Source organism: Chelonia mydas, chromosome 1, assembly GCF_015237465.2.
Source record: "Chelonia mydas isolate rCheMyd1 chromosome 1, rCheMyd1.pri.v2, whole genome shotgun sequence".
Lineage (NCBI taxonomy): Eukaryota > Metazoa > Chordata > Testudines > Cheloniidae > Chelonia > Chelonia mydas.
The window spans coordinates 123903805-123929987 of record NC_057849.1 but is presented as its reverse complement, the minus strand read 5'-3'; the positions used below and the strand labels follow the sequence as shown (position 1 = coordinate 123929987).

At 40.6% G+C, this 26183-nt stretch overlaps 1 protein-coding gene across 2 annotated transcripts in view; it reads right to left on the bottom strand.

Annotated features, from left to right (window-relative positions):
• GYG2 (glycogenin 2) overlaps positions 1-25194 on the bottom strand; it is a 31828-nt gene extending 6634 nt beyond the window's left edge. Inside the window, exons 1-8 of one of the 2 annotated variants that reach the window (XM_043537758.1) lie at positions 24711-25194; positions 11756-11894; positions 10582-10756; positions 8946-9108; positions 5896-6022; positions 4668-4890; positions 3056-3193; positions 1222-1332 (exon numbers count right to left, since the gene is read on the bottom strand). In XM_043537758.1, coding sequence (XP_043393693.1) covers positions 1222-1332; positions 3056-3193; positions 4668-4890; positions 5896-6022; positions 8946-9108; positions 10582-10756; positions 11756-11894; positions 24711-24717 — 1083 coding nt within the window. In that variant the 5' untranslated portion in view covers positions 24718-25194. Of the gene's footprint in view, positions 1-1221; positions 1333-3055; positions 3194-4667; positions 4891-5895; positions 6023-8945; positions 9109-10581; positions 10757-11755; positions 11898-24710 lie in introns of both variants that reach the window. The other variant, XM_027825613.3, reaches the window with a different exon arrangement.
• Positions 25195-26183: the final 989 nt, after the last annotated feature.

Genomic DNA, 26183 nt, shown 5'->3' with positions numbered 1-26183 from the left:
AGACAACAATACTACTGTAGTATTAATGGCATATGCCCGACATGTGACTACTGATGGAAACTGAAGAACCATAGGAAGATTTCAGTAGAGATCCATGTGTTAATGAGTTCCTAAATCAGATTTATATTTAAAAAAAAAATCCATAGGACACTATCTGGCATTTATTTTGTCTGACTTGTTTGACTGTTAGATTATTGGTCATGTTTGTAAAGTACATTACAGATAATGTTTCATCAGAAATTTTGCACTCCTAAAACTGTCTATTATTTCAAGCCTTTTCATATAGTACCCACCAAATTTAAAATATTGTGGATTTAATACCAACTATCTAAATACTATGGCAGCTGATAAAGTAGTAGTTGAAAGTTTGCTCCATCCGAATACTCTGCTCAGAAAGGCACACCGAGAAGCAGCTCCTCTGATGTTATGAGCAAAGAAGAACTGACTTATCTCATTCAGAAGGGTCCACATAACCCTTTGAACACTTGTAAGAAATTCATAATAAGGCAGTTTCAAAATAAAACTCCAGATCTTTCTGCTCAGCTCCCAGTACGTTTACTTGAGGCCCAACAACCAAGGAACAAAACATTTTACAGAATATACTTACTCCCTGGAGATATGCACGTGACAAAATCTGGCACTGATTTCTTAAGTAAATATATAATCCCCACTAATACATGCTAACCCATGTACTTACCTTTATTACATGGATTAAAGCTAACCTTTGGATATTATTATTGACAGAAGATTAAATATTATGGGTGAAATCCTGGCTCTGTCCAAGTCAGTAGCAAAACTCCCATTGACTTCCATGGAACCAAGATTTAACCTATTATATTTTTTATCTTAAATTATTTCAGCAGATAGTACATTTGAGCTTTAAACACCAATTATAATTGAAACAACTATTTATTACAAGATAACCAAGACTAATTTCACAAATTTACCACTTTTTGGGGGGGGGGGGCGGGGGGGCAAGAGGAGGGTATACATTCAGACAGAAAATTCACAAATATTAAAGAGAGAGCTTCATAAAAAAGGACTGGAAATGGCTAAGAAATTATACAGAGAAATCATTTCTATATCTGCCTGATTAGCTAAGACATACTTATGTTAAATTAAATTATAATTAGCTGATCTCTCCCAAAATTGTGCTGGCAAAGAATGAAGTCAATGCACAAAGACTTGCAACAAGGATGGAACACAAAGAGTTGTATATACCAGTTCCAAGGTTTGCTGAGGGGCAGGATGAAAGGCAAGCTGTTCGAATGGCTGGTCTGGCTCAGGGAGACTGACTTCAGAACTGGGTTGTTCAACTTGAGGTACAGGTGGCTGAAATGTAAAGTTTTTATTAATTCTTGCTTTTTCTTCACAGTTTTTACACCAACAAATTTGTACAGTAGAAAATAAATTTCAGCTGGAGGAACGAAGGGTGGAAAAGAGATGCTAGAAGTTCAGTTTGCTCTATGGCTAGGCAAGCAATTTCTATCTACAGACTGAGAGCAGATCAAGGTGATCCATAACAGAGATGAAGTAGAGAAACTGTATTCAGGTCTACATAGGTTAACAGAAATACACATTCACTTCTTCTGGCAATCAGAACATAGAGCCCTTAAGCGTGAGTGCCTTTTCACTTACACCAGAGTAAAACAGAAATAACTCCATGAGGTCAATGGAGTTAGGCCATTTTAAGTGGGAGGCCCTTAATCCTAGTTTACATAATCTCTTGATGAAGCATTCATATTTTATTTTAATGAAAAATTAAATGAGTAGCTTGTATACAACTAGCAATTTAAAGATATTTTTAAAAACCCAAAGAACCACGTTGTTGAGCAACGTGGTTTAAAATTACCACGCAGTAGCGTATATGGTAATAGTCTGGGTCTAACAACATTCCAACACCATCAGAAAGGTTCAACAAAAATTAAAATCCTTTAAATAAATTCAGTTTTTAAAAAAGGGATTCTTGCAAATAGTTCATTTGCAGTTTCTCTCTAAAAACTAACAAAAACCACTACACTTCTCTACAATAATGGTCAACAAACACTAAAATAGTGATATGTTTACAACACACGAACACAGTACCGTTATGAAGCCTTGACACAGATTTAGCCATTAAAAATGAGGAAAATTATACTTCATTTGGCCACTGTATTTGGAGTAAAAAGAAAAGGAGTACTTGTGGCACCTTTGAGGCTAACCAATTTATTTGAGCATAAGCTTTCGTGAGCTACAGCTCACTTCATCGGATGCATTGGGAGTGTAACCAGTAAAAACAAACAGCAGGTGACACTGAAGCTACAATTTGATTTACTTTCTCCCAATCTACCATAATATAGCAAGTATTACAAAACAAAAACTTTTATGGTTAGTAGCCCTGCATGGTATGAAAGTGCTATTATGGACAAGGCTCTAAGAAGCCAGGATGAACAGAATAATGTGCATCCAAGTGACCTCACTCCAGTAAGCATATCAGCTATTCCAATTAAGTAAATTGATATACACAAGTGTAAAACAAGTACTCATCAAAGGGGAACTCAAACTGCCTTGCAGAAGTGAACGGTACATCTATATCAGAGGAATGCAGACTAGGAAACAGTCTTTGAGGAATACACTTAAGTTTTAAACAGAAATCTCTGTAGATATTATTGATAAAAGAAGATTCCAGCTTTAAATGATAAGAATACTGTAATTCAATAAGGTTACTTTGGCAGTAGAATTTCCCTAGGATTTATTTAGCACCCACTAACTTGTCAAATATTCTCTTGGCAATGTTCAATACAAATTTTTTAACCTCCAGATACATCAGAGCCATTCTTGACTGAAGATCAAAGACCATAAATTTTCATGATGAGACTTGAATTTATTTCTGAATCCAGTGAGAATTAAAGCACTAGAACTAAATTGAGGAGGATGTTATCATCAAGATCAAATGCTTAAATTAAATTTTGTTTAGAGGCTTACATGTGTCATCATAAAAATGTCCATCACTGGTAGTGCCCAATATGTATAAATATACATAGATATTCACAAGAAATATACAGTTTGTACTTACTGTTTTAGTATCAAACTCTTCCGGTGGACAAGTAGTGATGTCCATTTCAGATATCTGTTCTGGAAACACAGGGATTTGCAGAGAATTGATCAGAGGATTCTCATTTTTTGGTCTAATTTCATCTCCATTGAAAATGTGCTAGAAAAAACAAATCACATCACATCACTAAAAGAAGAATTTTGCAACAAACTGTTTTATGATACGTGTGATTTAACAAATTATAAAAAATATTTACACTTTCTTCATGACACAAGGTTCTACTGTGGTATTTTCTTGTTGATTGCCACAGGCCCTATAGAAGTTAAGGAATAAAGAGCTACAGAATCTGAAGGCGTTTCTTTTATCCCCAGACTGGGGCACAGGTTTCAGTGAAAGTCTCCTACCTAAACTTCGTAGCCAATCCAACACCCATTAAAGTCAATGGAAAGACTCCCACAGACTTCAGTAGGAGATGGATCAAGCCCTTCATACAAACCTTAAAGCCACCCCCGTCCACTGAGAAGAAATTATTCAATTTCCATGCTAGCTTACTTCTGTTGTTTCTTTATTCTACCAAGTATAGGAGGGACAAAAGTTAGGCAAACAAAAATTGCAAATATCTATAACCTGCAGTTCCCCTTCTTCTCTCCTCCTTCCCAGTTTGCTAGGCATAAGAAAGGTTTTACAAACCGATTCTCTTCATATCAGTGGCAATACTCCAACTGATTTTATGGGCCTGTTGAAGTTTTTATGATTATCATCATCCAATTCTAAACACAGTTGTGAAAATTCATTTACATGTATCAAGGAGATGCAATTTATAATGCGTATCAATCAAAATCAAAGTATTCTCTGCCCCCACTACTTCTAGTTGCTGCTTTATCTCTTTTGAAACCACAATCTAATCTATTTATCAGCAACTAGTCTACTCTAGCCATTTTAAATATGCAAATTAAGAGTATGTTTCTTGATGAGAGAACTAATTTTTAAGTTTTACTTTTAAATTAAAATTGAAGTGCCAAACTGCAGGCTTTACAGCAGCATGCTTTCAGCTGTAAAGCTATAGCAAACTATTTCCTCAACATAAATATTCAGATCTTTTTCAGGGCAACTTTATTCAATAAGCTGAGAAGCTATGACCCTCATACGAACAGTTACAATGCAGTTCTGAAAAAAGGTAAAGTGACTGTATTCCCAGGCCAGGTCTTCAGCTGACGGTAATCATCTTAGCTCTATCAAAGACAGTGGAGCAATGCTGATTTACACCAGCCGAAAATCTGGCTGCCAGGCTTTTGGAGAGAGGTTTTGGGAAGGTTTAAGTGTCAGTTTACAAACATTATTCATCAATTATGTTTACTTTTGATCCAAAGGAAAAATCTTTGGAGCACTAATAATAATAAGCTAATACTTTACACAGAGGTATAGTTATCACATCCATCTCTAGACAACATCTGCACTAAAAAGTCACTTCAGGTTTATTGCCGTTCAAAAGCCATCATGCCTTCCCATCTCACTCAACTCCCCAGGCCAAAAAAGAAGTCAAGATAGTAATTTATTTTTATTTATGGAATTTTTGTTGGTGTTTTGATTTTGGCATATTCCCGCTAGTCTCTTTTCCAAGATACCACTTTACCGTTTGTCCCTGGGATTCTGTGTCTTCCGCCTCTGGAAGTTTTTCTAACAAAGGCAATACGTTAGCATAGTATATCTTCCACCAGAGTACAAGAAATGAGAACTGATGCTGAGATCCTGAGGTGGAGTCATCCTGTATAACTGTTCTTGTTTGAGAGTTGTACTTGTAGTGCCAGGGCTTTGCTGGCCCCAAAAAATGAACTACCTTTGCATCTCTGCCAAAACTGTAGAGGAGAGAAATACAAAGTTGTGGGATAGGAATGAATACATCCTGACTGGCATGACATCTTGCAACAACTACACGTGACAATACACTAATAAGAGGTCAATGAAATATCACCAGATGTGATCTCAGTTATGCAGAATAATTGAAAGCTATTGAATTAAATTATTTTATTCATCTGAATTGCTTTGCTTGAAAGAAAGGAAATAAAAGACTGCATTGTCACTTGTTTCCTACTGCTGATTCCAATGGAAATAGTTCATCTCTTCTTGCATGTTCCCCTCCAAACTAATAAAAATCACCTTTACTGAATATCAAAGCAGCAAAAATTATTGATTATTTTGGTTCCAGTATTTAAATTATCCAGTGAAAGCTTCAAAAGAAGTTCATCGTAATTCACACTAATGGATCATCGAATTCATGGCCCATTTTTGAAAGAATTTCATATAGCCATACCTATAACAGTGTACCATAAAAGTTTATTAAAAGAAAAAAAGAAGAGCATTTGAAATCATATAATAATTGCTAGAACCGATTTTGCTTCAAGGAAGACTCTTATGGATAGATTTCAATACCCTTATACTGTGAGAAACTCTAATGAAAATCAATGGGGCTACTTTTGCAGTAAGAATATCAGAACTGTGCCATTAGGTAATCTGTGGTCTGCAGAATATAAGGAAAGTGTCACTGAAGTGACATATTAACCAAGATATATCAATTCAAGTAATACTATTCCAACTTTTACTTTTGTTCTCTATTGTAAGAGCTATTTAACAATACTAAGTGTTGAGAAATCTTGGTATTCTGTATCAGAGCAGACGATAAAGGCTCTGCATTACTGTATTCCAACTTCTTGTCACACGACTTCACATTGTGGACTATTGCGTTAGACTAACTTCTAATCAACAAGTTTCAGAATGGGTCACTAGCCTTTTCTCTTATAAATGGGCAAAATATATTAAAGGGCTGTACAGAATTGCAATCATCCACCAGTAATACTACTTACTGTTTGAAAGCAGGAACATACGTGTAGATAACACTACTGCTTAAATTGTAGATAAACGGTAAATGTTTGCCAATATCTGTTGTTGCCCAGTTACTGAAGAAACTATTTAATAAGCCTTGATCACCACCTAGAGAATAAATAAAAATTACAAACAGCATCAACAAAATGTTCATGTAAGCTACAATTTGTTTGAAGATTTAATAGCGAAGAGAAAATTCAGTGCTGAAAAAAGAAAAAATGAGTGCAAGTGAGACTCTTTGGTCTAAAACTTGAGTGATTTGAGCTACACACCCACACAGCTTTATAATCCTGTGCAGTCTCCCTGGACCTTGAGCCTGGGCGTGCAGGGTAAGTGGGTGCTGTGCATCCATTTCTTGCTCCCCCCTGAACACATGGTTGGAGCCTGGGCTCCACCTCCTCCACAAGCCAGGCAGTGGAGCAAGAGCCAATGCTCCTTCCCTGTTCTGTTCCTGCAGTTGCACAACAAAAGCACAATCTAGCCCAGAGTCCTGAGGTAAATCTGTGTCCCCCACTGTATTTTAGCTTAATCCTTTAGGCTCCAAAGAGGAAGTCATATGAATATTCAGTGCTGTCTTGCTTTCAAAAGCCAGTTTGTGTATGAGAAGAAACTGCAAAAATCTTCAAATTGGGTAAAAATTGCCCGTAAGCAGCAGCAAGTAGACAAGAGAGGCAACCGAGGTGATGTTGGGTGGGAAGATGAGGTAACAAAAGCAACAGCTTGATGCCAGTGTGTAACTGTTTGCAGAATTAGCCTACTGGCTAATATACTGAAAGTTAATACAAAATATAATTATACAGCATGAATTTCATAGGATGAGAAATAAATACACTTACTAAATCATCAAATAATAAAGAATGGAAGGAAACAGAAATTAAGAGTTCATAGAATCACAGAATCCTAGCAATGCTGGACTGGAAGAGACCTTGAGAGGTTACCTAGTCCACCCTTGTGCATGTGGGCAAGACAAAGTAAACCTAGCCCATCCCTGACAAGTGTTTGTCAAAGCCTATTCTTAAAAACTGCCAGTAATGGGGATTCCACAACCTCCTCTGGAAGTCTATTCCAGAGTTTACCTATCCTTGAAAATTTTCCTTAATATCTAACATAAATCTCCCCTGCTGCAGATTAAGTCAATTGGTGCTTCTTCTACCTTCAGCATTTGCTCACCATAGTCTTTGTAATAACCCTTCACATATTTGAAGACTTATCAGATCCACCCTCAGTCTTTTTCTCTCAAGACTAAATATGTCCAAGGGTTTTTTTTTGTTAAAAAAATCTCTTCCTCATTGCCCAGGTTTTCTGAACATTTTACCATTTGTTTCCTTCTCCTCTGGACTCTCTCCAAATTGTTCACATCTTTCTTAAAGTGTAGCCTCCCAAACTGGACAGAATACTTCAGCTGAGACCTCACCGGTGCAGAGTAGAATTGGCAATTACCTCCCATGTTTTATATAGGACACTTCTGTTAATACATCCCATAAAGATATTAGTCTTTTTCACTATTGCATGACACTGCTGATTCATAATCAATGTGCATTTGATTATGCCTCTCCAAGCATAGCACTTTGCACTTGTCTTCATTGAATTTCATCTTGTTGACTTCAGACCTGTTCTCCAGTTTGTCAAGGTCAATTTGAATTCTAATCTTGTCCTCCAGGTTTGCAATCCTTCCATGTTTGGGGTCATCTGCAAATTTTTAAGTATGCTCTCCATTCCATAATCCAAGTCATTACTGAAAATATTGACTAGTACCCCGTGGGACCCTACTAGATACCTACTCCCAGTTTAACAGCAAACCGTTGATAATTACTCCAAGTACAGTCTTTAACCAGTTTTCCACCCTTCTTACAGGCCATATCATATAGACCACATTTTCCTAGTTTGCTTTTGCGAACAACATGTGGAACAGCCTCAAAAGCCTAACAAAAAAATCAAGCTATATCACGTCTACAGCTTTCCCCTTACCCGCGATGCCAGTAACAATGTCAAAAAAAGAAATTACGTTGATTTGGCATAATCCATGCTGACAAATCCATGCCTGCTATTCCTAATAGCCCTATGAACCTTTAGGTGCTTACAAATTGGTTGTGGAATAATTTGTTCCAGTATCTTTTCAGGTACCCAAGTTAGGATGACTGATCTATAATTCCTGGATTCTCTTTGTTTCCCTTTTTAAAGATAGGTACTATATTTGCCCTTCTCCAGTCCAGTGGTGCTTAAACCATCCTCTAGGAGTTCTCAAAGATAATCATCAATGGTTCCAAAATTGCTTCAGTCACATCCTTAAGTACTCTAGGGTGAATTTCATCAGGCCCTGCTGACTTGAATACATCTAACCTATCTCAATATTCTTCAGCTTGTTCCTCCCCAGCCCAATTTTGGCTTGTGTTCCTTCCCCATTCTTGTTAATATTAACTGTCTTAAGTATCTAGTAAGAACTTACCTTTTTAGAGAAGAATGAAGTAAAATAGACAAACACCTCAGTCATCTTGATGTCATCTGTTATTAGAGCTCCTTCCCCAATAAACAGAGAGCCTACACTTTCTTTCATCTTTCTCTTGCTCCTGATGTATTTATAGACCCTCTTCTTATTGCCTTTGATGTCCCTTGCAAGGTGTAACTCATTGTGTCCCTTAGCCTTTCTGATTTTGTCCCTGTTAGCTTGTGTTATTATTTTGTATTCATACTTAGCAATTTGTCTGTTTCTATTTATAGGATATAGACAAAGGAAAGAATATTTTTTTTTAATGTAAGCTTTAAATGAAATAATGTGTAGTGAGGCAGAGATATTCAGGTAACCCCTGTCCAGCTTATCTGATCAAGAGTTCTAGGGTTAGATCCTCAACTAGTGTAAACTGGAGCTATGACAATTTACATCAGCTGAGGTTTTTTGAGAGATTAAACCTTGAGTATTGTCATTTCCTCCCTCTGCTCTGCTAAGTTGTACGCTCGGCCCTTTACAGTTGTGGAGAATTGTCTTGTTGAGGGTAAGGGTAATTTCTTGCTCTATGTTCTCTCAAAGACTTACCATCAAAGCTGCCATGTTCAGTAGCAAATTGCAGCAGATGGTTATAAGTTTCTACAGAAGGTCGAAAGACAAATACACCACTATTAAAGCAATCTGGCCATCCAGAATCAGGAGCTGCTGAAAGCTCTTCCCGATCAAACAGTTCATCAATGTTACATAACACCTTGGGGGAAAAAAAAGAAACTCAAATTTACAATTTTAAAGTAACAGTTTACGAACATTGTGTTGCCTTTAACATCTGGACAGCTAAATCAAAACTGATGGATTAAATTACTATCCTTGTCAGGGAAGTTCTAAGTATTTAGAGCACATTAAACAGGGACAGTACAAAGGAGGCTGGAGATCAGAACTTTCATTTGTTAGTTGATAAGATAATATTTCTAGCTTTCCTTAAGTTCTAAGGCAAAACAGTGACCCTAACAACATTACAACATGATCACCAGGTTTAAATGGCAAGTCCCTCAAAATATTCTAGTGCAACAAGGAGAACACCCCAGCGTATAACCAGGCCTTACTGGTACATTTTTATAGATAAGATATCTAGAGACAGAGACAGAACGGGTCCTTCTGGGCATGCTGCAGAGCCCATCTGTTTCAACAAGTGTAATAAGGGCTGGTGAAAGCTGTGTGTCTGAAAGAACTGGGTTGGCACCGACTTTGGAGACGGCTGAGTGGAGCACTAGTTTGTTTTTATAACATTGTTTGGGTTTATTTTTGGAATTGTTTGCCTGGTATGTTTGTTTGCTGGTTTCCCTCTTTTAAGCTTTGAAGGGAGCAGGAAAGACTGCTCAGTTTATACTACAACATTGAGGACCAGATCCTCTGCTGATGAAATTCTGTATTGCTCCTTCAATGGAGAGATGCTATATGATGTTAACTGAGGATCTGGCCTGAAATTTGAATGGTTAAGAGAAGCCTATTGCATGGGATAGGTGCTCTTTTATATAAAATTATAAATCAGATATATAAAATAGTGAATAAATCTATTTCTTTACCCCAAAAAGGAGAGATTTAATAAAAAAACCATTTCCCCTGAATCTCTCTCTTTTTTGGTAAATACAACACACAGTACAGGATCACAGCTCATAGAAATGTTTTTCAGACCCAGAGACAAATGTTCAACTATTTAACTTTATTTCTATTATAAACAATAAAATGGCCCAACTAATCCTGAAAAATGAACTGTTTATGTGTAGAGGATGGCCCATGGGATCATGGCCATAATTTGTACTGGACAGCTTTATTTCAGCACAAACTCTTTTGATCTTTGGGCCACCTTACTCTGATGGGTACCAGTCTGGATTTGTCTAGCACAGGGATCGGCAACCTTTGGCATGCGGCCTGCCAGGGTAAGCCCCCTGGCAGGCCAGGCCAGTTTGTTTACCTGCCGCGTCCGCAGGTTCGGCCAATCACAGCTCCCACTGGCCACAGTTGGCCGCTCCGGGAAGTGGCAGCCAGCACATCCCTTGGCCCACGCCGCTTCCCGCAGCGCCCACTGGCCGGAGCGGCAAACCATGGCCAGTGGGAGCTGCAATCAGCCGAACCTGCGGACGCGGCTAGCCTGGTCTAGCAGAACCTACCCAGCTATCTTTAACATCTCTCAGAATCCTAGCAACATGATTACCACTCTACTCACCAAAGTGTCTGCATCCATAAAGACACATTTGCTATATTGAGTGAGAGTCCAACAGTGAAGTTTGGTGAAGGTTACACCCAGCTCTGGCCTCTCCAGCAGAGCCAAGTGCATTGAGTCAGCACTGTCAATTGCATCCACTTCAATCACTTCATCAAACACACTGCAGAGGACAGCCCTGGTAAAGCAAGCAACATACAGGAACAATAGAATTTAGAAACATTTCTTCAATTAAAACATAGTGCAAAAATTGTGGCATGCAGATAACTGGACCCACAATGACAGTCAGTTCTGATTTAAACAAAAAAAAAAAAAAAAAAAAACCAACCACGAACACACAAACTAGAGAGAGTGTAAACCAAAATGCACTGTCCCTGTAAACAAGAAATCTGCCCTACAGGTAACTATAGGGGGACAAATTACAACCTCCGTTCTTCTAAGGGCCAGTGCATCTCAAGAAGTGATTGGCTCTGGCTGGGGAGGTGGTGTAACTAGGACTCTCACATTTTCAGTGCACCCCTATTATAGCATTTGCCAAGTGGACAGTAAAGCTCTCAGACCAAATATAAGTAGATGTAACAACTGAAGTCTGTGGTGTTCTGTTTTACATCCCATTCAAAAGATAGCACCTTCAGCAGTATACTGCAGCACTGGTTCAGTGGTAAGAGGGAAGATTACCATCTACTGATTTACATGCATCATGTCCTGCAGTAACTAGGTCTCCCAGCATATTGTTGTCCAGGCCTGACCCAACTAATTTATTAGATGTGAAGCGATTGAACGAGAGTTCTGCACATGGAATGGCTGTGGATCAGACTGTAAGCGGTAATGTGTTTTTGTTTTTAAACAAAACAAAAAAAAACTATTTACATGTTCCACCAGAGACTTAGGGCAATATTTTCAAGTGATTAGTAATTTTAGGTGCCGAACCTGGGACATCTTAAAGAAGCCTAATTTTTAGGAGGGTATGCTGCCCTTTTTTGGTGGAAATACAAAATAGTCACTGTTGAAAACCTTGGGTTTAGTTTCTCTGAACAGCAAGAAGCTAAGGTAGTTAAAAATAAAAATACAGTCAGTTTATTTGTAACTATGTTATGGCAAGAAATTCAACAGAAGTCCTGTTATGCAACTGATTATTTTTCACATTAACTACAAATGAGAATTTGTGAATTCTTACCTCATCGCACTGGAGACCTGTGGTGTAATTAGTACAGCCAGCTTTCTAGAGGTCTTGTGATTCCTCAAGGACTGCCCAAGAACCAGAGCTCCTTGGCAATAATCATCATCAGTTCCAAGGGTCACAAATGCCTGATCTGCTACTGTGAACAAATATTTAGAATGGTTATTTTATTTATGTAAAATAAACGTTCTTGGCAGCATCGCACCATCCATCTTCTCCTCCAGCTAACAAACAGGCTATAGCTTATAAGAGCCTGCGCTCTCTATGATAAGCGCAGGCTCCTTCCCTTCCCAAACCCTGCCAAAAGACAGAAAACTGAACAGAGAATTCCAGGCACACATTTGCAGAACGTGTCCAATTGTGTTTGGAGCATCTGCAATGAGTTTGTGGACTAACCTTAAATTGATTTATAAAAAAATCATTTCCCACAGGGTGTTGCATAATCCAACTGCCAAATCATGCCAGCTTACCTGTAATAAAACTTTAGATTTTTTCATTCAAATATTGTATACAATATAATCCAACTGATTAGGTAAATTCACTCATGTCATTATCACAGAAAAAACTGCTGCATATTGTTAAGGCAGGTGGACAAGAAATTGCTAAATCCATCCATCTTTTTGTGACCTCCCTGAATCAAACCAATATTCAAAAAGGATACAGAGAAGAATAATGTCAGAGTTACTAAGCAGGCTGGGTAGGTAGGTGTACCTTGGCATACCTGCATGTAGTCCCTAGCAGGAGTAGCTCTTCTCAGATGACAAGGACCCCATATCACGAAGTAACTCTCAGAAGATGTTCAGGGGCATGCCTGTGCTTCTTGCCTCTGAGGGAACTGAAACTGTCACAGCACCAATAGGAGGAGGCGGCAAGCAGTCTCTACACATTCTTGCAGTAACAGTTGGTTATTTTATTTACTGGGCTCACATCTGCATCATTATTCCAGGGTCTCTGCCTGCTGGTGTAAACCTATTACTAAACTTGCTTGCATAACAATATATTTTTGCTTTCTAACAGGAATGCCATTATCGGGTTGTCCAGGGGAAAAGCTAGAATCGCACAGCCAACAGGTGAACAGCATCTCTCAGAGTGAGCCCACCCACCACCCAGCACATCTGGGCTCATTAGGCCACACAATTGACCAGGAGATGATGTTGGGTGGATGCCACCGACTCCTCCAAATTGTTGGATATCTTCAGTCAGTATTTGTTCTGGAAGCATTATTAAATCAACCCCACTACTTAAAAGTACTGGAAATTATGCAGAAGCAAATTATACCAGCAATAGCATAAGATTTTATCAAGGAGATTGTCTCAAGTGGAATTTCTCTGAAGCATGGTACTATTATTAACAGTTCTGGGCAAAACCAGCATCACTGGGTGAAGCAAACTGTTCCAGACAAACATAGTACATAATTACTAATTAAATGGTAAAAAAGGTTTTGATATCAAAGTGTGTTTAATTTTTAATTAAATGAATGTATTATTTCTATCCAATATCAGCAAGATAATCTAAAGATGTAATGCTTTAAAACTAAAACCGATAGGTGTACTGAAAATTGCTAAACAAACAGAAGTTGGCAGAGGACTCTATTTGCTCCGTATAGGGCTATTTCTACACTAGCACATTTGTCGGTATAATTTATGTCACTCAGGGGTGTGATTAAAAAAAAAAAAAAAACACCCTTCTGGAGAGACATAAGTTACACCAACAGAAGCACCAGTGTGGCCAGTGCTGTCGGCAAGAGACACTCTCCCACCGGACATAGCTACTGCCACTTGTAGTCACTGCTACAGGCTGGGGACCGACTAGACATGAGTTTAGTCAAAACCTAAACTAAACTGGCTAAGCAGTAGCTCTCTCGAAAAGGACCTGCGGATTACAGTGAATGAGAAACTGGATATGAGTCAATAGTGTGTCCTTGTTGCCAGGAAGGCTAACGGCATATTGGGCTGCATTAGTAGGAGCATTGCCAGCAGATTGAGGGACGTGATTATTTCCCTCTATTCAGCACTGGTGAGGCCACATCTGGAGTATTGTGTCCAGTTTTGGTCCCCCCACTACAGATGGGATGTGGACAAATTGGACAGAGTCCAGTGGAGGGCAACAGAAATTATTAGGGGGCTGGGGAACAGGTCTTACGAGGAGAGGCTGAGGGAACTGGGCTTATTTAGTCTGTAGAAGAAGAGAAGAGTGAGGGGGGATTTGATAGCAGCCTTCAACTACCTAAAGGGGGATTCCAAAGAGGATGGAGCTAGGCTGTTCTCAGTGGTGGCAGATGACAGAACAGGGAACAATGGTCTCAAGTTGCAGTGGGGGAGGTCCAGGTTGGATATTAGGAAAAACTATTTCACTAAGAGGGTGGTGAAGCACAGGAATGGGTTACCTAGGGAGGTGGTGGAATCTCCATCCTTAGAAGTTTTTAAGGCCCGGCTTGACAAAGCCCTGGCTGGGATGATTTAGTTGGGGTTGGTCCTGATTTGAGCAGGGGGGTTGGACTACATGACCTCCTGAGGTCTCTTCCAACCCTAATCTTCTCTGATTCTACTCTGGTAAACGTTTTTTGGAAAAATCACTAAGTAAAGATGACTCACAAATAGGTCGGGCATTTATAAAAAACAAAAGCAGTAATGGCTGAGAAGGCTGCTTTAGCAACGAGTAACAAATGAAGCTTTCAAAAGGAAACGATGAAGACTTAGAGAGAGACATTTCTTATATTATAGTAAATATATGCCAAGAGCACTGTTGACCAAAAATATATATAAATATCAAAACAAATACTTGGAGGAACTAAAACCAAACTGAAATGTACTTATATTAACATAGAAACTAACCCTGAAATGAGTGGGAGTTTAAATATTAAAATACTATTTAAAATAAGAACCATAAAGCTAAAACATATAATTTTCTTATGGCTTTTTAAAATGCTACTAGTTACCAGACCTGAATATTTACATAATGCATCTAAAAACAGATGAGTTACTCATCAAATAACTCAGCAAGTTGGGATGGCAAGTTATTATACTCCAGACATTTTCATGCTCTGTATATTCCAAACCAGAATTGTAATAAGAGCTACAATGGAATCGGCTACATCAGTGGCTCTCAAACTGTGGATCAGGATCCCAAAGTAAGTCACGACCCACTTTCAATGGGGTCACCAGGGCTGGCTTAGACTTGCTGGGACCCAGGGCTGAAACCCAAGCCCTACTGCCCAAGGCCAAAGTCAAAGCCTGAGGGCTTCAGCCCTGGGCAGCAGGGCTCAGGTTGCAGACCCCCTACCTGGGGCTGAAGCCCTTGGACTTCAGCTTTGCCCCCTTCCCCTACCTGGGACAGTGGGGCTTGGGAGGGCTCAGGCTTCGGTCCCCCCTCCTGGGGTCAAGTAGTAATTTTTGTTGTCAAAAAGGGGTCGCGGTGCAATGAAGTTGGAGAACCCCCGAACTACATTATGAACAGTAACATCTCTAACATTTTTGACACTTATCAAATAAGAGGCCTTTTTTTTTTTTGGATAATTATAGAGCATATCTGTTATGTCTATTTAAATACAGTATATAGCTACAGAAGCAATTAAATTACCTATTAAAATCGTACCACTTTAGAATATTGTTGATGCAAACAAGAAACAGTTTCTACTATAAAAGTCACATTTGAGCATCACTAATCTATGAATGGTCCATATGGGGTAACAGGTTTAAAAATAAAAGAAACAAATTCTTCAGCATAGCAAGATGCTTTTCATACAGGAAGCGCAGCTTGATAGTCTCCTAATTTAGAATTTGTATTCACTTATAATTAACATGACCTTTTTTTTATGATAATAATTGAATACAGTTTGAAAGGCCTTCATGTTATCTTTAAAATTAAGAGCGAGTTTCTGCATATTTACCCATGCAAGTAGTCTTATTGAGTAAAATCCTCCTGGTCCAAATGAAGTCAGTTTTGCCCTTACATTCAGTGGAACCATGTTTCACTCATTGACTCCTATGGACTTGTCAGGATAGCAAAGCAAGCAGAGTTTGGCCTTCAGTTTTGGAATCCAGGGCTGATGGCATGTATGATTCACTTTAATTGTGTATTTTGAAGTGTTCTACCATTATGCATTGTAATGATAATGAAATACTTTTAAAGAACTGTGCATTCAACAAAACATCGTGCTTTACTTTATAGAAAAGCTTAACAAAGCATGTTCACACTAAATAATGGTTTTCAAGCTGTGGAATCCTAAAGATAATATACTTGGAGTTAGGTCAAATGAGATAGAGACAAGATTTACAGTCAGCTTCAGTTTTAATGTCACTCCATGTCATCAGATAAATATACAGATGTACATATTGTAAGAAACTATCTGGAAAAGCAAAAGAAAACTAACTGTATGTACAAGGTCAAAGTGAGGAGAGGCAAAAAAACGTTCTATGGATATGAAATAAATAACTATGGCCAACATTTGTTTATTGGTTTTAATCGAAATTTACCACATTACCTGAAGAAAAGCATGCTGAAACAAACCAGAGAATGTTTCCTGTCCATTTAGACAACTTCAGAGAATGACTTATAAATTCTGTACCAGGATAGGTGATCATTTTAAATGGACAGTTAAAATAAACTGAAGTATTGGAGAGGTCCTGGTAATACTGTGTGGGACCTGGCAACAATATAGTTCTGTGAGATCACCAAGTTCTTGTGCTACTTACCCAAGGCTTTTGCTTCCCACAAAACCAATTCAAGCAAAAAATCTTTCATAGACCTGTAAGCCCATGCAGGGCCCTGTTCGGAATCTGGAGCAACAGGGCAATCAAGATGGTGCTCTTTTCTGTGGTCAAAAATTAGCAGGCATGAATTTGAGAGTGGCATGGTGGGAATGAATTGCCAGATTGTGCTTAGAATTTCATGAATCATGCACTTTGTTCAGCCAGCCAAGGTACATGTCTAAGTGCTGGCTTCTAGAGTAGCTGCATTTTTGGCTAACTTATTTCTGTGCTGGCTGTGGTGGGCAGAGAAAGGACTAGGGTGTTCCATCAACAGCACCACAAAGTTGGGGAAGGCCTAGTTGCATTCAAACTCACCTGTTGCTTCTTGGATATTTTAATGGCAAACACACTCCTCTGCCAGTCTTCATTTATTGCTGTACAGATACTTCTAGAACAGGTCAAATTGTCAACTAGCCTACTCCAAATATGTGCTAGTAAATTGTACCTGTATACTACAGCTCGCATCCAAGTGTACTTCCACAGTATCACTGGGTCAAGCTCTGCTATTATCTCTCTGCAGGTGTCATGACCCATTCAGAAGTTCTCCAGCTCCTCATGGGTCTTCCTAGGCTGGTGCTCCTCTTGCACCAGGTCATAACCAGAGAGCAAGTAAGGAAGGCGCTCATATCAAACTACTCATCCTGAATTTCCCTAGATCAATGTTCTTACTTGCATTCTATCCATTTTGCCCATTCATTGCAATCTAGAGATATTTTGTTTCCTTGTAACTTCTGCTACAGCCTCTTCAGAGGATCAGCAACCACTCAGCCTCCTACATCATCCCTTCTCTATGATAAAGCCAACATAAAGAGGTGGCACTGTTTCCTCAGAGGTGTAGACCATGTTGAGCTTCAAAATGGAAGCAATAATTAATAGGCCTGGGAAACTCTGCTGTGATGCTTACAAAAACTGGACCATATTTAAACACCTGGTGCACTGTACTACTGCTTTTCATTTTGACCAGTATTGTCTTCTTGTTACTTTGTGCTTCATCACTGGTTTGCTGCACCTACCCGTTGTCTCTTGTCTCATACATAGGCAGTAGAGCAGGAACCACTTCTTTCCTTTATGCTTGCACAGTGCCTCGTACAGTCAGGCCAAGAAGTCATGACTGGGGTTCCTAAACACTACTTCAATACAAATAATAATGATATCATCCTGGGATACTCGTGTAGAGCTGATCAATGAAATTGTTTTTAATTGTTCGCTTTATTAATATAACTTCATAAGCAAAGTTTTATGAAACGAAACAACATTCATTCATAAAACCAGTTACCCCAATAACTGGCTAATTGAGTTTCACTTTCAATCCAATTGCTGCTTAAATCGCGGAAACTTACACTGTTTGTATTCGCAAAAAGAAAAGGAGTACTTGTGGCACCTTAGAGACTAACCAATTTATTTGAGCATAAGCTTTCGTGAGCTACAGCTGTTAAATAAAACAGCTGTAGCTCACGAAAGCTTATGCGGTGCCACAAGTACTCCTTTTCTTTTTGCAAATACAGACTAACATGGCTGCTGCTCTGAAACTTGTTTCAACATTGTAACTTCTGCTCACTGTTTGTCATTCATTATACTTGTCTATATTGTAACTCAAACTCCATTTTAACTTGACCCAAACTCATTTAAAATGCTCACTTCATTTTGTAAAAGCTTGCTGCAACCTTCATTTTTGCAAAACCCTGCTCTAATCATATTACTACAGGCCAGTGAGCCTCACCTCACTCCCTGGAAAAATCATGGAGCAGGTCCTCAAGGAATCAATTCTGAAGCACTTAGAGGAGAGGAAAGTGATCAGGAACAGTCAGCATGGATTCACCAAGGGCAAGTCATGCCTGACTAATCTAATTGCCTTCTATGATGAGATAACTGGTTCTGTGGATGAGGGGAAAGCAGTGGACGTGTTGTTCCTTGACTTTAGCAAAGCTTTTGACACGGTCTCCCACAGTATTCTTTCCAGCAAGTTAAAGTAGTATGGGCTGGATGAATGGACTATAAGGTGGATAGAAAGTTAGCTAGATTGTCGGGCTCAACGGGTAGTGATCAATGGCTCCATGTCTAGTTGGCAGCCGGTATCAAGTGGAGTGCCCCAAGGGTCGGTCCTGGGGCCGGTTTTGTTCAATATCTTCATAAATGATCTGGAGGATGGTGTAGATTGCACCCTCAGCAAGTTTGCAGATGACACTAAACTGGGAGGAGAGGTAGATATGCTGGAGGGCAGGGATAGGATACAGAGGGCCCTAGACAAATTAGAGGATTGGGCCAAATAAATCTGATGAGGTTCAACAAAGACAAGTGCAGGGTGCTGCACTTAGGACAGAAGAATCCCATGCACCGCTACAGACTAGGGACCGAATGGCTCGACAGCAGTTCTGCAGAAAAGGACCTATGGGTTACAGTGGACGAGAAGCTGGATATGAGTCAACAGTGTGCCCTTGTTGCCAAGAAGGTCAATTGCATTTTGGGATGTATATGTAGGGGCATTGCCAGCAGATCAAGGGACGTGTTTGTTCCTCTCTATTCAACATTGGTGAGGCCTCATCTGGAGTACTGTGTCCAGTTTTGGCCCCACACTACAAGAAGGATATGGAAAAATTGGAAAGAGTCCAGCAGAGGGCAACAAAAATGATTAGGGGACTGGAACACATGATTTATGAGGAGAGGCTGAGGGAACTGGGATTGTTTAGTCTGCAGAAGAGAAGACTGAGGGGGGATTTGGTAGCTTCTTTCAACTACCTGAAAGGGGGGTTCCAAAGAGGATGGATCTAGACTGTTCTCAGTGGTGGCAGATGACAGAACAAGGAGTAATGGTCTCAAGTTGCAGTGGGGGAGGTTTAGGTTGGATATTAGGAAAAACTTTTTCACTAGGAGGGTGGTGAAACACTGGAATGCGTTACCTAGGGAGGTGGTGGAAACTCTTTCCTTAGACATTTTTAAGGTCAGGCTTGACAAAGCCCTGGCTGGGATGATTTAGTTGGGGATTGGTCCTGCTCTGAGCAGGGGGTTGGACTGGATGACCTCCTGAGGTCCCTTCCAACCCTGATATTCTATGATTCCCTAAACCTAGACCAATACTCCAAAACTCACAAAACTCCCCCCTCCTCAAAAAAAAAAAACCCCACAAACAAACAAAAAAACCACCAACACCACAACACAACAACCAAAAACAAAACACACCCAACCAAAACCCCTACAAGAGTAAAAATAATGCAGGCAGAAGTCCAGTAGCAGAGTGGGTACTATCCCATTTATTGCACTGAATGCAGCATGTATGGTCCCCTTCCTTGTGGGCAGGTGGTATAAGTATGCATATGGCGCAAGCAGTTCATGGCCTTCAGGGAGATATTACAGGCTCTTGAGGCCACAGTGTTTGAACTGGAGGAGCTAAGGGAAACAGATGTACATAGTGGAGACTTTCAGGGATACAATAAAGATGGATGAACGTCTCAGGGAAAAAGAACATCACGTTGGAATGTAGAGACACAATCCCATAGTTGGTACCCTGCTTCCAGATGATGTCTGGATATTCGCTCACACTGAGGTTACTCCTCCTGGGGAGGCAACCCCAGTTTCTAGGAAGAGCCAGGTAAGAGTAATGGGGGATTTGGTTATTAGAAACCTATAGCTGCGTCTGTGATGATCAGGAGAACTTGTAAATTGCCTGCTGGGTGCAAAGCTTGCAGATCTCATGAGTCATCTAAGACAGATTTATGTGCAGTGCTGGGAAGGAACTGGTGGTACATGAAGGTACCAGTGACAGAGAAAGGTAGGAGGGGTCCTGGAGCCCAAATTTCGGCTGCTACAGAAGAGATTAAAGTCCAGGACCTACATGATAGCATTCTCTGAACTGCTTCCAGTTCTACATGCAGGGCCAGGAAGACAAACAGAACTGCAGGGTCTCAATGGGTGGCTGAAACAATGCTGTAAGTAGGATGGTTTTAGGTTTATTAGGAACGGAAGAACCTTTTTGGAATGGAGGAGCTGATACAGAAAAGATGGGATCCACTTAAACCAAAATGGAATCTCACTGCAGAGAACTTTTTAAACTAAAGGCTGAGGGAAAATGAACAGGTGTGGAAGAGCACATGGTTCAGGTGGATACATCCATTAGGGATGAACTTATTAAAGGAGGAAATCTATATCCTAATAAAGGGATAGGAACGTAGTTGGTAAAGTACAGGTAGGAGCTAGTGAGAAACAGTCAAACATAAAAGAATCACATTTAAATAGAACACATGAAGGCAAGCAACTAAATATTGACAAATGTACAAGTGCTTATTATACACAAGTTAGAAGTCTAAATACTAACATGGGTGAACTAGCATTAAGTGAGGATATTGCTATAATAGGCATCATGGAAATGAGGATAATCAATGGGACATGGTAATAATAGGGTACAAAAATATATAGGAATGATAGACAGGTTGCACTGGTGCGGGAATGGCACTACATGTGAAAGAAAGCCTAGAGTCAAAGAAGGTAAACATTTTAAATAAGTCAAACTATACTATAGAATCTCTATATGGATAGAAATTCCATGCTTCAACAGTAAGAGTCTAGCAGTAGGAATATACTACCAACCACCTGACCAGGATAGCAATGGTGACTGTGAAATGCTCAGGGAGATTAGAAGGGCTACCAAGGCAGAAAACACAATAGTAATGGGGGATTTCAACTATCCTAATATTTACTGGGTATACGTCACCTCAGGAAGGGTGCAGAGATAACATTTTTGAACACATTAAATGACTGCTTCAGGGAGCAACTTATCCTGGAACTCATAAGAAGAGAAGACTAAATCAAGAATTGCCTAAGTGGAATACAGGATCTAGGCAAAGAGACGAACACGGCTGTTACTCTGAAATTTTTGGTTAAACTTGGTTTATTGCTGTGCACATTGTAAGATGAGCTGTTGCCAGCAGGAGAATGAGTTTGTGTGTGTGGTTTTTGGAAAAGGGGGGGGGTGTGGGGGGGGGCTGAGAAAACCTGGATTAGTGCTGGAGGTGACCCACCTTGATTATCATGCGCACTATAAAGAGGGGTTTCAAAGGGGGATGGGCTGTTGCCAGCAGGAGAGTGAGTTTGTATGTGGGGGGGGGGGGGGGGGGGGGGGGGGGAGGGTGAGAAAACCTGGATTTGTGCTGGAAATGGCTCTACTTGAGGATCACTTTAGATAAGCTGTTGCCAGCGGGGGAGTGAGGTGGGAGGAAGTTTTGTTTCATGGTCTCTGTGTGTATATAATGTCTTCTGCAGTTTCCACGATATGCTATGCATCCGATGAAGTGAGCTGTAGCTCACGAAAGCTCATGCTCAAATAAACTGGTTAGTCTCTAAGGTGCCACAAGTACTCCTTTTCTTTTTATAACTGAAACACTCAGTTATACCAACCATAATTAAATTTAACACCCATAGGGGGAAAAATATCAAAGAAGCCCATCACATTAATAAGTGCAAAGTGATCTGGAAAAAATAATCCTAACCATACATACAAAAAGATGGGGTCTAAATTAGCTGTTACCACTCAAGAAAGATCTTAGAGTCATTGTGGGTAGTTCTCTGAAAACATCCACTCGACATGCAGCAGTAGTCAAAAAAAGCTAACAGAATGTTAAGAACCATAAGGAGAGGGACCAATAAGACAGTAAACATTATAATTCTACTATATAAATCCATGGTGTGCACACACCTTGAATACTGTGTGCAGTTTTGGATGTGTCATCTCAGGAAAGATATATTAGAATTGGAAAAGGAGCAGAGACGGGCAACAAAAATTATTAGGGATATGGAACAGCTCCCCTATAACACAAGATTAAAAAGAGGAACTGTTCAGTTTAGAAAAGGAAACAGCTAAGACAGATATGACAGAGGTCTATAAAATCATGAACAGTATGGAAAAAGTGAATAGGGAAGTGTTATTTACCCTTTCACATAACACAAGAACTAGGGTTTACTGATTAAATTGATAGGCAGGAGGTTTAAAACAAACAAAAGGAAGTACTTCTTCACACAACACACAGGAAACCTGTGGAACTTGCTGCCAGGGGATGTTGTGAAGGCCAAAAACATAACCGGGTTCAAAAAGAATTAGGTAAGTTCATGGAGGATAGCTCAATCAATGGCTATTAACCAAGATGGTCAGGGGTGCAACCCCATGCTCTGGACATCCCCAGAAGCTGAGACTGGACAACAGGGGATGGATCACTCAATAATTGCCCCGTTCTGTTCATTCCCTCTAAAGCACCTGGCATTGGCCACTGTTGGAAGACAGGATACTAGGCTAGATAGATAATTGGTCTGATTCAGTATGGCCATTCTCAGATTATGTTCTTAAGAATAACCACTAAGGTTTGGCACCTGCAAACACTTATCTAACTGCTTAACTTTAAGCAGGTGATTCATCCCTTTTTACTGGACCAACTTCCATTGGTGAAACAGACAAGCTTTTGAGCTTAGACAGAACTCTTCTTCAGCTACAATACTGCAAACAATCATCTGCTTAATGTTACACAGTTAAGCAAGTGTTGGCAGGATCAGGACCTAACATTGTCCAGTGACTGAACAAACTCTCCCCTGAACTCTAACTTGGACACGCTGGTCAGTCTGATCAGAGAAGGATCAAATTTTACCATGAGGCAAATCCATATAGTTATTCAGGTTTTTTTTTTTAATTATTCAACATTGTTATGCTTTGCATAGTTCCTTCAAGAGAACAGTAGTAAATGCATCTCAAACCATGTGACTTCTACTGAATTGTATTTATTTTCAACTGGTCTAATCACATATCAGCTTAGAATTCATGATTTTTAATATGATCAATAATCATGGTGAAAGCCAAATAAATAACATGAGAAAATGGTTTTGACACTCTGTTAACCATAATTTCACTGCAATCCATATTAGTCCCAGGATTTTAACATATCAGTTAAAAAAAATCAGTTATTATATTTGGCCCTGGAGCCGCTGGAAATTCTGACTTTGGAGGGATAGGTAAGAGGAGCCCATGCAATGCATCATTAGATTTCCACAAATCACAGTTCAGCATGCTACCAAAATCAACTCAATAAGACATCTGCATAACTTTTAATCTTGACAAATGAGGATGCCTAAAATGGTTTCTTTTCTAATTTATGGATTCCTTCCATACAATTCCTTCCATGTATCATTCCCAACACTCAAAGTTTCAAACCACGGCCACTATCTTTGTGGTCCAGAACCAAGTGGAATTTTCTTCAAAGCCCTCAGTGATACTCCTTAATTGGTCAGAGGAATCAGTTTTAAGCAATGTGAGGAACCTTTTCCCCCACAACTTCTATTTATTTTATTTTATACATTTATTCTACATATTCTATTGAGCTCATGCTCAAATAAATTGGTTAGTCTCTAAGGTGCCACAAGTCCTCCTTTTCTTTTTGCGAATACAGACTAACACGGCTGTTACTCTGAAACCTTCTATTCCACAGTAATCCTGGGCAATGCTTAAATTTGTAATGAAAAAGGGGATGACTCTCAAGCAATCTTTTCACATTCATAACTGATGCAGCAAGCCCAGAGGTGGGGGAGGGGGAGAAGATGAACTGCCAAGCCTAGAGGTGCCAGGGCTCAGCTTTGGCAAAGTCCTGGTACAAATTAGGAAATGATCCTGGGGAATAAGCAGGCAGGAAAATCAAACCCAACCAAATGTCCTGTATTACAACAAACTACCACTAGGCTTTTCTTAAACTGAGGGTTAGTCATAAACAATACCTGGGTCACTATTAGCAGCATAAAACAGAGAGCTTTTCTTCACCCACATCAAGAAAGTCCATAAGTATACTTTTAACCAAACATAACCTTGTGAACATCTGAAATTTCCAATGATAAGCCAGGTAAAGAGCTTTATATTTGCATATGTAATAGATAAATGAGTTTAGCTCCTACCAGCCAGATGGTTTAAATCCTAATCCAGGCCTACTAATTACAGCATAGTATTATTCTATTGTGAACATACACTGCATACACTAAATGACATTTTCTTTATCAAGAAAGACACTGGGAAATCCGTATGCACCCTAAACCCAAAGGGGGGCGGGGAGGGAACCCTATCGTACTCCTACACAGCTCTACCACACCAGGTGTACTCTATTCAAGACAAGGGGCTTAAAATCAAATAAGCCTAGTTAATTAACATGATCTCCAGTAAGAGAGAAAGAAAACCTACTCACCAGCCATCCTTTCAAGCCAGAAGGCTAGGCTATTGCTGGTGTGTGGGATAAGGGCAGTGGCCGCAACAACCCCGGCCCGTCTCCCGGGCGCCCAGCAGGCCTGGGCTGAGTTGACAAATCCCCAGCTGGTAATTAGCCTCTTCCCTGCGGCTGGAGACGCAGGAAGGGAATTACAAAGTCACGCTCCCTTCAGCCCCCGCAGCAGCGCGCTCATTAGCAGGGGACAAAGCCTGAGTCTCCGGAGGCTCTAGCGTGCCTGCGAGACACGCGCCCGGACCGACTGCATTGGCCACGGGCCACTCCCCCCTGCGAGCCGGGGGTCGCGTCTGCCGCCGCCGCGCACGGACAAAGCCTCGGGTGCGGCCCGCGCCCGGCCCGGCCCAGATGCCTTTATGAGGGGCGGGGGCCCGCGCGCTGCCCCCGGCGCGAGTCCTCCCGCTGCCCTCGCGCAGCCATTTGCTGGGCAGCGGGGCTGCCTCCGCCCCCAGCGCCGTCCGCCTGCACTCAGGTAACCTCTGGGGCGCCAGCGGGACTGTGCCCGCTCCAAGGGAGCTCCCGCCTCCTGCTCCGGCGTGCTCCAGGGACCCCCCTCCGCCACACACACACACTCTGCTGGTGCGGGGGGGGCCCAGTCTGTGGCCATTTAACCTGGCTCCAAAGCATTTGGCTTGTGTGTTTCCCTGAGACCTTTACAGTCTCAGCCCCACTCTGTCTCCCACTGCCTTGGGCAGAAGGGTTCTGGGGAGGAAAAGCCATAAAATCCCCTCCCCCATCTCGACATTGTTGGGTGGGGGTGGAGGAGGAGAGGGGTGTTATTGTTTGTGGAGACAAAGCAGGCAAGAAAGAAGACAAACACACGTTTCCAGACCTGGGTGCCTTAAATTAGGTTCCTGAAGCCATGTTCAGGGACTTAAATGAAAGCGCTTTGGGGCAGGGACCATCTCTCTGTTCTGTGTTTGTACAGCACCTAGCACAATAGGTCTTGGTCCATGCTGCTCGTTGCTGCCGCAATACAAATAATAATTTCCAGACTTGTCAAGCTCACATAAGCTCCCTTTGATGGGTGATGCCCTTGCTCAGCACCTTATCAGGGCAAAACTGGTGGTGAGTGATCTGGAGCAAGTATAGGCAGAGAGCTTTGTTGTGGCTATTCTGGACTGTAGGATGACTTGGGAAGGATTGTAGGCAGCAGAGTCATCATCCCCGAGGCTGCTATTGCTTATTTGGGACCACACTGGCTGAGAATTCAGGTGGTACAAAAATTGAACAAAAGCTACCTTTGCTACTACATTCCTCAGCTTGCTCTTCAGGGGAGGTACTTCACATCATCAGCCCATGAGTCTGCACATATAGGTTGACACATGCACATGCATGCTCAAAAAAAAGCCAGGAAAGGGTACACAACATGCACTCCTTAGAAGAGTCGTGTTTTTTTTTCTTTCATTTTAGGATAAGGTGATAGAGTTTTGATTT